We start from the raw sequence: 13,952 nt of genomic DNA, 5'->3' as shown, positions 1-13,952 counted from the left end.
AAAATGACAATGAACACTGCGCTGACAACTTGACACTATTCTCATAAATCACAACATAAGCCACATTGGTACTCAGTAACTTGCATGGGATAACATGACCCCAATATTGGTTGGCCGTGCAGAGTTAACACCACAACAAAGAGGCCTATGGGAAGCTCATTACAGTTTTGTTCCTCAGCCCGTGCTGCTCACCAAAGCAGCCACCATTCCCGGAGCCACAGCAGCAGAGGGCGCTGTGCTCCAACAGCAACATGTTGTTCAAACATAACATGAATAGTGATATTGATACATTGCGAGAAAGTCGCCATTGGTCAGTTCTGATAACAAATCTAGTGACCTAGTGTATTCAACATGCAGTGTGAAGGATGTGTCAGTAGAACAATCCATGATATAAGTAACAGGAATTCAAGTCGTTTTTAATTGGATCAAGGAAAGATATTAAACCCCATTTACAAATGATGAATGAAAAAATGTCCATCACCAATGGAAGATGAAGAATGTGCATTTAAAACACTTGTTAAGATTCTTCTGTAAATTAAAGAATAATTACACCAGTACCTAAGGAAAGTACAGTACCACAAGTGATAACCATCTAAGGCAAATTTGCGTAGGTCGGGGTCCAATTTTGCATATAAAATCATACAGATTATGTTCAGTTGGGACTAGAGACTAAAGAAGGTAATGTATTAGGAAGAAAAATGTTTAATAAAATATTCAAAAGTACAAAAAATTAAATTACAGTGCGGTATTATGCGTTGATACAATGTAAACTGAACTTATTGTAACACGGGAGGGGTAATGAAATCTAACAATGTTGTCTGACTAGTCAAATTTTATTTCTTCTCATGTAAAATTTGCTCATAGCATGCCAATAGATTTTTTTATTCGCTGTTTCGCAACAGAGATGCACAGTTCATTGGGAACTACATTTTCTAAAATTTGTAACCTTTTTTCAGTTAACTGAAGCCTGCTGTGAAGTTTGTAACTGTCGTTTGATCTTCTGATTGAACTGGTTCTGAAGAACCAGGTTGTTCAGTTTTTGCTCTTGCTCATGCATTTCTATAAGCTCATCAGTTGTCAGCTCCTGACTGTCCATCCACCTCTAAATATTTTGGCAAGATAGCTGCTTCGATCATTCATGTTATTCAGTAGATCAGAATCTGGTGACGATTCCACCTTGGTTTCAGTGGTGAAAAGAAAAAACGGGGGGCAGCTTTTTCTAGATGTCATTTACAATTCTGTTAGTGAAATTTTATTCTGAAATTCTCATGGCATCCAAAACATTGAATTGCTTCCAAAGGTATTTCACAGGGAGTTTGTAATTTTGTCTCATAGCTTCATGCAGGTGCGCAAACAATTGTCTCATGTTGTAAGTTTTAAATTTTTAATTACTTCCTGATCAATCAGTTGAAGCAAGCTGGGTGTATTTTGTGTGAAAAATACAATTTTCACACGTAGCTCGAAATCAATTAGACCCTGTGTGTTGCAAATTAATAGCATCACTTCAAATAGGATTTGTTTTTATTGGCATTAACATTTGACTTCAGATATGAAGTGATGACTAAGGGAAGCTGTTACCTATGCTTAAGCATTTGACTTCCAAATCAAGGGCAACCCAGCTTAAGGTTATTTTTTTAAAGTTCTTGGATTTTCTGAGGTATAAAGTAAGTGAGGTTTTAATTTGCAATCACCAGCTCCATTCGTACCAACTATCACTGTCAGTCAATCTTTGGTGGCATGAAAGATGGAAAGGTTTCCTTATAATGTGTGATAAAAGTTCTTTTGGGCATCTTCCAGAACAGACCAGTTTCAGCTACATTGAAAATGGTTTGGCTTGTATAGCCACCTTCTCCTATCGTTACCCCAAATTTCTCTGGATAGTGTGACACAGTCTCTTTATCAGCAATTGCTGTCTCTCCACTTCTGCGATCCTTTGCTGATTACAACTTTTGAACTAGTGCATCAAAGTCTTTGACAGATGTTAAGTTTATATTCCAGAAATATGTTTTTCTTTTCTTGGTTGACACAAATGAAACAGTTCTGTTTCATATGGATGACATGGTTAGAACCTATCAGTCAAGCTAGCCCCATGGATCAAATGATTCCCCATGAAATGCATCTGAACCTGTCATAAACTAAACATAGTGTTGTCGGAATGAGGGAATAGAGGTGCACATTGCTCAGACAGACAAATCACATAACTCAGGATTTGTGCAAAACGAGGTAACAGAAGTCAGGGGATATTATGGTATAGAAAAGCAATAAATTACAAGGTAACAAAACAACATGATCTCATCACTTAAGTTTAATTATGCATGATTTTAATTTCTACGTTGTCCAGTCAATATGTAAAGATATAAATTAATGGCATCTCCTCTGTGTGGATGACAGTGATCCAGGAATGGTTGAAAGGTTTTGTATTACAATGTATCATTTGTTGTAAAATACATTATGACTGGTTTGCTTGGACAGTCCATGGGTGTACTGCTGGTCCACATTGTCCAACGGGCACAATATTTTGGCCATCAGACATGTCGTCATCTTTTAATGCACCGACGAACTTGGCTCCTGAGGGTAGAACACCCGTGGACTGTTGGAGCAAGAAATACGCCCAGAGAAACTGAAGACTCACATCATATACCCCTACGGAGAGGAGATGTATCGCAGCATGAAGAAATACGACAAGCTGTGACACCAAACGAGCCGTTTGCCAAGTGCTCCTGCTTTTCTAAAGAGATCTTGTGCTGATCAGGTTTTGCCAAACTTTGCTGAGGTACCGCATCACATCGATTCTGCAGCAACTAAGAGACTTATGAAGCATGCTAGCCTCTCCTTGGTTCGGGAGAGGGTACACTTTACCAGACGCAGCCTTGAGTACAACTCCCAGGAACAACTGGAACTACATCTACAACTAGCCAATCATTTTAATTCTGGTACCTGGGACTGGATTGATGGTGTTACCTGGGTGACCGACGATTCTGCACATAAGAAGGCCTCGGGATGTCAGATATCTAAATTCTCTTGTTTCTCTGACAAACCATCGCTGGAGGCCCCACACAAGCCGGTCATCAATCTCACGGATATTGAACTGACTGGGGATGCTGTCTCTGTTCTGGAGAAGGGACTTAATTTTGCCCCCACACTGAGCTTTAAGCCGGTAGCGGACACTGTCAGTATTTTTAGATTATATTAGATTTACTTCAGTTGAACTGGTTGCTGCGCAACTACCAATAGAAGCAGCTGAAGTACGTCGGGAAACCTACTGTGCTCTGACGAGAACTAAACCGATCAAGTCGAATATTACCAGCATTGAGAGGGCAGCCATTTGAGACCTGAGACAGAGTCCTGAGATTGTGTGTCTCACCGGCTGACATAGGCAATGCTACGGTTGTTCTTTCCCACAAGGACTACATTGAGAGGATGCAGAGCCTGCTAAGTGACGAATCTTACAGGAAGATCAACACTGACCCCACAAAGAAGGTAGAGAACAGGACTAGGGCTCTTCTCAAGGATGCAGATTTATCAGAGGATGTCGCCAAGAAATTGACACCTTAAGGACCTGTACTGCCAAGACTTTATGGACTCCCTAAAGTCCACAGAGAAGGGGTGGCATTATGCCTAATTGTCAGCAACATTAGGTCACGTACATATTTGCGGGCCAAATACCTGGCAGAATTACTAAGCCCTTATGTGGGTAAATGCCCTCATCACATTCGTAATTATGTGGATTTCATAAAATGTCTAGACAACCAAATAGAGGCTGGGACACCACCATGCACGACAAGGAGGCATATGGGCAGTTCTGATTTTATTGGGTAGGATCCAGATGTTATGCATAGACGTAGTGCTATTGGATGTAATATATCTCTTCAATTTTGTTGCTTAACAAAGTTAAGATTTGGAGCCATTCTGTTATTATTCTTGTTTAGACTCTTTGTGGCAGCCTATATAGGCAACTGTATTGTTATTTCATGTCTTCTGGGGTAGGGAAGTTTCCAGAACTCCTGAGCATATGCAAATAGTGTCCAGTGGCGGTGGCCCTGTGAAGGTTTTTGATGGTGTTGGCTCCAGGACCAGCCATGGCTGGCCTCTAATAATTCCTCTGGTGGTGACAACATTGGAATCCCCAATGAGAACTGCAGATGACACCACATATGTGACTGGTGTGATGTATACTTTTCTTGGGTATACTGCTGATAAAAAGCTCCGGTTTACAGCAGGCTGGCTGTATTCAATTACTGTAATGTTTCAGTGATTGCCATACTCTTCTTCTATCATAATGTCAAGATATTGCTCCTTTATTCACATTCGAGGGCCACTGCATCTTCTATGGTTGGCAGGCAAGTTGGGGGAGGTAGAGAGGAGAGATTAGACCTGGGCTGAAGGCTGCATTTGAATCTTTGCATGGATACACACCTGCTGGGATTGCAACTCGACAAGTGGACAAAGGTGGGGTGGGGAGAGGAAGAGAGAAGTGGGATGCAGGAAGAGGATTTGGGGAAGGATAACTAACAGCTTGGAGGAAGGCAGCAGATTTGCTGGCTAGAATTGTAGGAAGTAAGCATGGCAGGTGTATGGGCTAGGCATGTGAATCACAGGTTCTGGAACCAGTGATGTGCGGCACACGGCGAAGGAGAGTTGTAGGTATCAATTAGACAGGGGTGACAGCACAGTTGAAGAGGAAACTATTTGATAGAGAGTGTGTGGCCAGATAGTGGAGATTGGGGCTAGAAGGGTTATGGGAGTGAAGGATGTGTTGCAAGAATAACTGCTGTCTGCATAGTTCAGAAAATCTGGTGGTGGAGGGAACGATCCAGATGACATGGGTTGTAAAGCAGCCATTTAACTCGAGCATGTTGTGCTTAGCTGTATGTTGTACCAACTGGGTGTTAGCTTTGTACTTGGCCACAGTTTAGTGGTGGCAATTCATTCTGGTGGATAGCTCATTGGTTGGTGTGCTGAAATAAAAAGCTGTTTAGTGTTTGCAGTGGAGTTGTTATATGCTTTCAAAGGTGAGATAGGATAAGCCTATGGCAGTACTGCAGTAGGAAGTGCTGGATGGGTGGATCATGCAGGTCTTGCTCCTTGGTATTCTGCAACATGTGACCCATGTGGCAAGGAGTTGGGAACAGGAGTGGCATAAGGATGGATCAGGGTGTTGTATAAGTTGAGTGGACAACAGAATAAAGGATCTTTGGGTAGGATATCCCTCATTTCTGGGCATGTTGATAGATAATCAAAGACGTGTGGAAGGAAATGATCCAGTTGCTACTGTCCATAGCGATATTTGATGATGAGGAGGGTGCTTCTTTGTAGCTGAATCTTGTGTGTGTGTATGTGGGGGGGAGAGGATTTGGGATGTGTGAGGATTTTACATGGTAACTTGGTGGACTAGGTTTGGGAGGTAATGTCTGTCTGTGAAGGCCTTTGTGGGACCTTCAGGATACTGCAGATACGTCATCCACAGGTGGCTAGACTATACGATAGTGAATTTTTGATGTGGAAGGAGTGACAGCTATCAGAATGCAAGTACTGGTGGTGGTTAGTGTGTTTAATATGGACAGAGGTGTGGATGGGGCCATCAGAGAAGTGGAGGTCAATGCCCAGGAAAATGACATGTTGGATTGAGGAGGACCACGTGAAGCAACTGGGAGAGAAGGTGTTGAGATTGTGGGAAAATTAGGATAGTGGTGTCTTGCCCCTGAGCTCAGATCATGAAGGTATGACGAATGAACATGAACCAGACATGGGGTTTGGGTTTTGGGAGGCTCAGAAACATTCATTGAGATGGCCCATAAAAAAGGTGACATAGGAGGGACGCACGGCTGTGCTGAAGATTTATTTATATGCCTTCCCATCAAAGGAGGAGTCGTTAGTGTGAGGTTATAGTTGGTAAGGTACATGAGAAATGAGGTAGCAGGTTTCTATAAGGCCATGGGCATGAGGGATGCTGGTTTATAAGGAGCTGGCATCAACAGTGATAAGGTATCCTGGTGATAAATGGGTGAGGATGGTGGAGAGTTGTTGAAGAGCATGGCTACTATCTTTGATGTGAGAGACTAGGCTTTGAGCAGTTGGTTGGTGGTGTTGGTCAACAAGAGTGAAAATTCTTTTAGTAGGAACTAGGATTGTTGGATTTATAGATTTTGGGGAATTCATAGAAGGTGGGTATGCAGGGTGTCATTGGAGTGAAGAGAAAGGTGTACTGGAAGCAAGGTTCTGGGATGGGCCTAAGGAGTTCAGTAGTGATTGGAGGTTATATTTTATGTATGGGGTGGGATTCCTATGGCAGCACTAGTTAGTGGAGGAGCCAGACAGTTGGCAGAAGTGTTCTGTCAGATTGTCACTGTGATTCATCACAACAGTGGTGGAACATTTGTTTACAGGGAGGATGATTAGGGCAGGATCAGTTATGAGGTTGTGAATGGCTGTCTTTTCTTCTGTTAGAGATTCGTGTTCTTGGAGAGGTACATTGGGGGAAGAATGATCAGGCCACGTGGAAGGCAAGGAAAGGGTTGGTTAAGTAGGAGGGGGGAGGGCCTTGGTTGGTTGGTGGTATAAACTGGAAGAGGCAAAGTTTAGTGTTGGAATTAGGTATGTTTTGGTTGGAGGGATTGGTAGCAAAGATGTGTTTCAACTTTAAGGGATTGGGAGAAGAGAGAGTAGAGCTTTGTAGATCTTTTTCAAGTCCAACATGGTTAAACTTGTGTGTGTGTTGGGTGGGGGGGGGGGGGGCAGGGGGGGGGAAAGCTGCAAGTGAGGAGCTTTTATAGGATTGAAACTTCTGTAGGATTGGAGATTTTGGAATGGTCAACAATGTTTTGTTTTTGTTTGGGTTCTGGATTTTGTACAGTGTCGGAGGAAGTTTTGGAGCATGGGGTAAATTGAAGAGGTCAGCTAGGCAGTGCCTGGGTGCTATGAAGGATTGCGGGGGGATTCTTGTGGTTAGCATAGGTGTTGATGGGTAGTGTTGCTCCAAGGTGGGAGAAGTATGTCAGAAGGTTGTATAGTTTACAGAGCTAGTGTCCGCAATGCTCTTCAAGATATTGGAGGGCAAGAGTTTCAATTTTGGAGATGTTTATGTTGTTAGGCTTGCAAAGTAACAATATCTTGTGGAGAGAGCATAGACAGTTCTGGGAGAGATGTTTCTCTGCAGTATCAAATTTGTGAGGGATAGGGACTAGTGGAATGTGAAAAGATTAAGGTGGTTGTGAAAGGAGGGGTGGGATGTAGAAAATGGATTTTTGAGAAATGAAAAGTCTGGAAGAATTTATGATGAGGGCAGTAGGATAGTTCTGGGTTGTGGGGCTATTTAACTGCATGTAAGTTATCGTCACGCACAACAAATAAAACACACACAATTCCAGTGAGAGCAATGTGTGAATAGGGATGGGTCAATTTGGAGATAAAATGTAGAGTTTTGTTGTGAGGATTGTGTTTTATCTGTGATTTGATTGATGTGTGGTTCATAGAATAGCACGTGATGTAGTCGAAATGGATGTTACCGGTGCCACAAGCTGTCACAAAAGTCATGTGTGACCACATTTTTCAGGGCCAGTGATGCATGTGTGTAATAAAGGTGAGAAGAAAACCGTAGGAAAACATGTGAACATTTAGGAACACATGCGAACACAGTATGGGAGAGACAAAGTAGACATAAATTACGAGGACATACTGAGGGGAGGACAGTATGAGGTTTATAATGGAAGGGAGCCACTAAACAGTATAAATATAGTAATAAAAGTTCTGACCGAATGTAAGTAATTTATGACTAGGGGAGACCACAGACAAAAACATGAAATATTGAGTCTTTAACAGCTGCACACAAAGAGAAAAAAAACTCTCTCTCTCTCTCTCTCTCTCTCTCTCTCTAACACACACACAACACAACACAACACACACTTGTGCCCCTACATTGTGTTGGCTGGAAACAGAGTGCCAGGAATGCGTTTCAGCAGGTGGTCTAGGATGTATGGGGATAGTGGTAGCAGAGGGGGAGGCTAATGGACAGGCACTACCCCCCTCCACCCAAAAATAGCCCAAAATCTGATTTCCTGTATCGTTTCATCACATAGCATTGTGCTGGAGCAGAACAGTGAACCATATTCTTCTCCTGAGCTTTGATTATCCATTCTCATGGCTGGAAATGAGGGACATCCTACCCAAGATCCTTTCCACCCTCCTAAAGTGGTATTTCAACACCCACACAATATATAAATCATCTTGGTTCATCGCTATGCCACTCTCGTCCCCAATCCCTAGCCAAATATTTGTATCCTGGCGAAGGACCTGGTGCCAGATGTGGCCAATCCATCAACACAGCCCCTTCTTCTCCAGTCCTGTCGTGTGTATGTGTGTGTGTGTTGTGTGTGTGTGTTGTGTGTTGTGTGTTTGTGTGTTTGTGTTAGTACTGTAGGTTGTCAACAGAGTTATCCAGAAAGCTAGCAAGTTTCCTTTCTCTTTTGTGTGTGGTTTTCGACAACTCAACACTTCTGCTCTTTGGCAAGTGGTCTCCTTTACTCCTAAATTATAGAAATATAAGCATTGTACTGAAGCTCATAGCAAATTCTGTTTCTATGATAAATATTGCCTTCCTAGTTTGTATCCAGTTTTATACTGTTCTGATATCAGTATATATTCTGCATCATAGTTATTCCTTGTTCACATTTTTCACATATTGTAGTAATCTGTGGGAGACAGTTACATTCTGCATTTGTTTTATTTGTGTGGTTCTGTCATAGCCATTGTAGGTTGACATTTACGTTCTTTGTGACATTTGAATGGATTATTGCTGTCGTAATGCAAGCTGAAGCATAAAACATTTGAAGAAAACAAGGTTGTCCACCACACATCTATAACACACTAAAAACACACAGTCATAAAAGCATGTAGTCATACAAGAAGGCTTAACTAACTATCAAATATCAGTTATTAGCTACTGAAATACTTTTTGGAGGTAATCCAACATCGAGAGGAAGTGCTACAATTCCAACAGTAATACGTTAGTGGGATATTACATAGATGTCTGAGTATATAATCCAATGCTATATGTGGAAAATATGTTAAATAAGGGAAAGGTAACCACTTGCCAACAGGCTGTTTGTGTGTGGCACACAGAAACATGTAATAGAAAACAGTTAACATTAGCTTTCAAGCTCTTGCCCTTTTTCTAGTAAGAATACACACATACATCCATATAGTTTGTTTGTGTGGTATGTTTGTGGTTGCCTTTCCTTTATTTCACACATTTTTCCACCCAGGAATTTCTATCCTTGTGACACTGTGTTTCATGTATTTATATTTTGCCATTAGTAGTGACTGTTTTTCTTTTCTTGTATACTTCTCAAAAAATTATTATTTACAAAAAGAAAATATTTATTTACTTTCAGGCAAAAAACTGAAGTGCCCATTTTGTGAGCGTCTGTATGGCTATGAAACGAACTTGCGGGCACACATTCGGCAGCGTCACCAGGGTATACGGGTTCCATGTCCATTCTGCAGCCGCACCTTCACCCGCAACAATACAGTTCGTCGTCACATTGCCCGTGAGCACAAAACAGAATATAGCTTGAAAGTGTTCCAGCAAGCTCAAGTCCATAATCACAACAACCAGTAAACTCAAGCCAATCAACAGTAACAGAAATACCTCAAACGATCTTATACATAAATATATTATTGATATATACAAATCTATATATATAGATATATATATATTATTAAATGAAAAATGTTATATTGTTTAAGGAAATGTAAAACAGTGTACTGTTAACTGTTAACAGATCTTTCTTTTTTTTTTCTTTTTTTTTTCTCTCTTTATTTCTTCAGAATTCTTTCTTCTCACTGACATATATCTGATGACTAATTGGCTCTCTTTGACACAAGAACACAAAATTTTGTTATTGCAAATGACTTTTGGTTGCAACTGCAAACATATTTGACAGAAAGGGCTTTATGAACTTCATTGCTGTCCTCATCTCGTTGCCCAAAGGCAGCAGTTTATCTACAATGGTGCCTCACTGATAAGCTACAAAATGAGAATTTTTGAATTGCAGTTGGTGGTAAATTGTGTTCTGCTTTGAAGTGTGCATTTGAACTTCAAATAATAGTTTGATTTTGTATTTGTACATTTAATACAGTTAAAATCTTATCAAACCTCTTCTAGGGGTGATGATAAAACTGTTGCCCTCCATAACTTGTGGTTTGCAATTTTATTACCAACTTGCATTGCTTGTACATACTAAAAACTTGTTCAGTTGCATCCTGAACATCTTGCTTCCAGTGGGCTTAAAGACCACAAGAGAGTTATGTTTAAGATACACTGAGCAATTTAAAGTTGTACACATTATTTTGTTATGATATTCCGTCATTTAAAACAGAAATTATTGCCATTTTCCTGTTAGATAACTAGTCATTGAAATGTGCAACCTCACATCTTTTACATCTCAGGAATCAGTAGTAAATGAAGATATTTTTATTTATCAGGCCCCATTCAGATGGGTTATCAGGGACAGTAAAATATCTAGTGCCAAATCACCGCTATACACAATGTATAAAGTATTTTATTTTTTAAAGAATCTTTAGGAATTTTGAATATGAGCTTATTATTGGAGTACACCCAGTAGAAGGAAGTCAGCTTACGTTGCAGTTGTAGCTTAGTTCACACAGCACTTCAGCAATGCTAAATTATTATGTCTTTCTGTCCTCACACCAGTCTATTTCTTAATGATTATTTGACCTCTTCTCATCCTGTTTCTTTAAGATATTCTATATACACACAATATTTATATTCATGTTTACTGTTCGCTCCTAGTCAATGTTTTCCTGTAGTGTATAGATGTTTGTCAGTAATTTGGTCATAACATTATTTGTACACAGTTTATAGATTCCAGTTTACATACAAGAATAATGTGCATATTCATATATATCCATTGTTATTAATCTGTACAGTGTTTGACAGATCTGAAATGATACATTTCATGACAGTTTTTACAGAACTCAGGATCAAGCATCACAAGAATGCAAAAACTGTTATTTTATACAGCTATTTTAAATACTGCATTTTCTAGGAGGTACTTTTTACCGATGTCCTTATATTTTTCCTATTTGAGGAGAAAGCCATTGCTTGATTTACAGTCATGTTCTTGTTTGATAGGTTTTCCCTATGCAATCTCAGGTAGTTGGCATTTTAAATGTCACAAGTGTAGGATCGTAGCAACTTTTTATTTGTTCTTTTTTGTGAATGTGTAAATTTTGAACTTGTAGAAACTATAAGACGTAGTTTTATTTCTTGGTGATTTTTGTTGTTTGTAATGAAACTATGTTGTTACAGTTGGAAAGTGCAAGAAAAGTGATTTCAGAGTTGTACAAGTGAAAGTAATGTGTGTACCGATCATCATAACACAGCAGTCAAGATAGCACCTAAGCAGATGTTATAGCTGCAAACAGTGTGAGAGATATGGGAGTGAATGCTTGGAGATGTGTGAAATAGTCTATCTCGATTTTTGTGTTTATGTAATATAAGATCTATATTATTACATTGTTGAAATAGAGTGTTAACAGTACAGAGACCAGTAGTCTGTGGTCTTCCTCATTAAAGTGTATTTTGCGTGCACCTTGTCATCTGTGGTGCAAAGGAGTGTACAATAGAAATCACATTGTTATTTACACCATATCCAAACCTCTGTTGAGCAGAGAAAAATCAGGCATAGTGTCATATTCTTTACTGCATAGTTTTGTGCATGTGGGGATGGAAATTGGCTTGTGGGCTCTTTCTCACTTGTTTTTCATTGTTGATAAATTTTTATGTTTGAAGCAATTGACAATGCCTTTTAGATTTTATGTGTTTTGGTGCTTTTAATCATGGGCTATGGTTATTGGTTTAAGTAACAGAATTTAGATTTTAATGTTGATTGTTTTTATGGAAGTCTTATTTCTGTATTTATTTACTAACATTTTACAGAAAAATTTATTATTGGCCCTTTTTTATATGTAAGAAATTTGTTTGATGCACTATGTGCTTTGTGATGAAACGGGTAAATCAAATTACTGGCAACTCTTCTTTACTAAGCAGGAGTAATAACTTGCATTTGTATTACAGCAGTGTATTACATTTGCAATGTTGCAAGTATTAATGCTAACCTTTCTGACGGGTATCTGTGAGTTGAATTGTGGTGAAATATTGTTTCCTTGGATTGACCTAGAAGATGAATTGGAATACAAGGTTTCAAATTACTAAGTATTTCATCTTTAAACTGGATGTAACATTACTGTACACCCAGTTCCATGCTCACATGCCCACAGTTTTCTAAATAGTCATGTATATAATAAATGGTCCTTTCTCCTTATTTATGGGAAGTGGGAAATTGTTATGACCATTCCGTCTCATTTAATAGCTGCAATCCACAGTAAAATAGATATGTTTTGTGATGCTGGGTTCAAGTTCTTTCATCCTTGAACTGTCACTACATTTTTAAGCAGGGTCAGCAGAGAACTGAAGATAGTGAATGATTGGTTGAGGCTTTGTCGGTTACTTACCCAAATTCTTTGGGAAAAGGACACTGTTACAGAATTCATGATTAGATGTGCTTTGATTCGTTAACTGTAGAATAACACAACAGAAAACAATCTCAGGAATTCATTTCAGGGATTTAATGTTTCACATAATTGTGTATTTTATGTGTTTTAATAATATTTTATATGAATGTCACTGCTGTCTGTGCAAGTGAACTTGTTGCAGTTGCAGTACACATTTCATTTGAAGTACAAATTTTTAGAAACAAATTTGGTATTGTGTTAAACAAATGTTCAATGTGCTTTGTAGTAAATGCACAGATTTTATTATTTTGGCAATTGTCATAATGTAGTTTTGTAGGCAGTAATACACAAAGTGATATAAAATATTTAGTTGTGTAATGCTAGTGTACGAAAAGTATTTCACAGCTTTCTCAATTAATGTATTCATTTTTAGAGCCAATAGTTTAAATAATGCATCACTTTTTTGAATTTAAGATGATTCCACAAACACTTGGTCTTACTAGTTTACTTTACCTAATATAATCTCAGGGCACAGCTGAACTAGATGCAATAGCACAAAGCTACCTACCTCACTTTAATACATATTCTTGGGTATTGCATCTGGTTCTCTGTCAAGAGCTCCATTAATGACAGAAAATTTCTACATGCCATGCATTATTGCATTAAAACAATTGTACTAATCACAATCCTCCTTGTACTGTTGATATTCCTTTGAAATGTTCTGTATCATTCTGAATCTCCAGTTATTATGAACACTCATCATATATGTGTACATTTCTTTCTTGAGACTGTCACAACTGGAACTCAGGTAATTTTCAGGCATTATATATTTGTACATGTGTGAGAAGTTACTGTCTCAGACATACCATGCTACCTCAATTTACATTTAATATAGTATTACACATTACCTCAGACTAGTATTTATAATGACATTTTGATATCCTCAGATGGTTTAATGCAGATGTTTTGTAGCACAGAAACTTAACGTCCATTGGGTCCAATGAACAGGAGTTTGTGGAATCTCTGTATTTTTTTAACTTGTATTCTTTTTATCTTCTAGATTGTGGTTGTTGCTCCACATTTGTTAGATACGTACATTACTGGCTGGGTTTTGTTCCTTGAAAGTACAAATTCCTTTTGAAAACTATCCAGCTCATTACAGAGTAACTATTGCTAACACGGTATCACATTTTGCAGTTTTCACCACAATTTGACAATGTTCCGGTGCTATTGTTACTGCCAGAGTTTGGAAAGGTTACATTGCAGGTTGCATCTAATGCACTCTGGTTTCATATCTCCAAACTTTCTCATATATTGCTTACTTCCTATATCACCCCCGTTTCTCGAGCTGCCTGGCAGGTAATTGTCTTATTTATTGCAAAAGAAAATATACACAGAATACAAAAGAAATGTAAACT

At 39.0% G+C, this 13,952-nt stretch overlaps 1 protein-coding gene across 2 annotated transcripts in view; it reads left to right on the top strand.

The window, feature by feature from the left end:
- Positions 1-9,640, top strand: part of LOC124612416 (zinc finger protein chinmo-like) — a 131,906-nt gene extending 122,266 nt beyond the window's left edge. For both annotated transcript variants that reach the window (XM_047140619.1, XM_047140618.1), the window contains exon 6: positions 9,390-9,640. In XM_047140619.1, coding sequence (XP_046996575.1) covers positions 9,390-9,616 — 227 coding nt within the window. In that variant the 3' untranslated portion in view covers positions 9,617-9,640. The remainder of the gene's footprint in view (positions 1-9,389) is intronic.
- The last annotated feature ends 4,312 nt before the right edge of the window (positions 9,641-13,952 follow it).

The sequence above is a fragment of the Schistocerca americana genome, chromosome 4, assembly GCF_021461395.2.
Source record: "Schistocerca americana isolate TAMUIC-IGC-003095 chromosome 4, iqSchAmer2.1, whole genome shotgun sequence".
NCBI classification, from domain to species: Eukaryota; Metazoa; Arthropoda; class Insecta; order Orthoptera; family Acrididae; genus Schistocerca; species Schistocerca americana.
The sequence above is the reverse complement of the archived record's forward strand: the minus strand, read 5'-3'. Positions and strand labels throughout refer to the sequence as shown.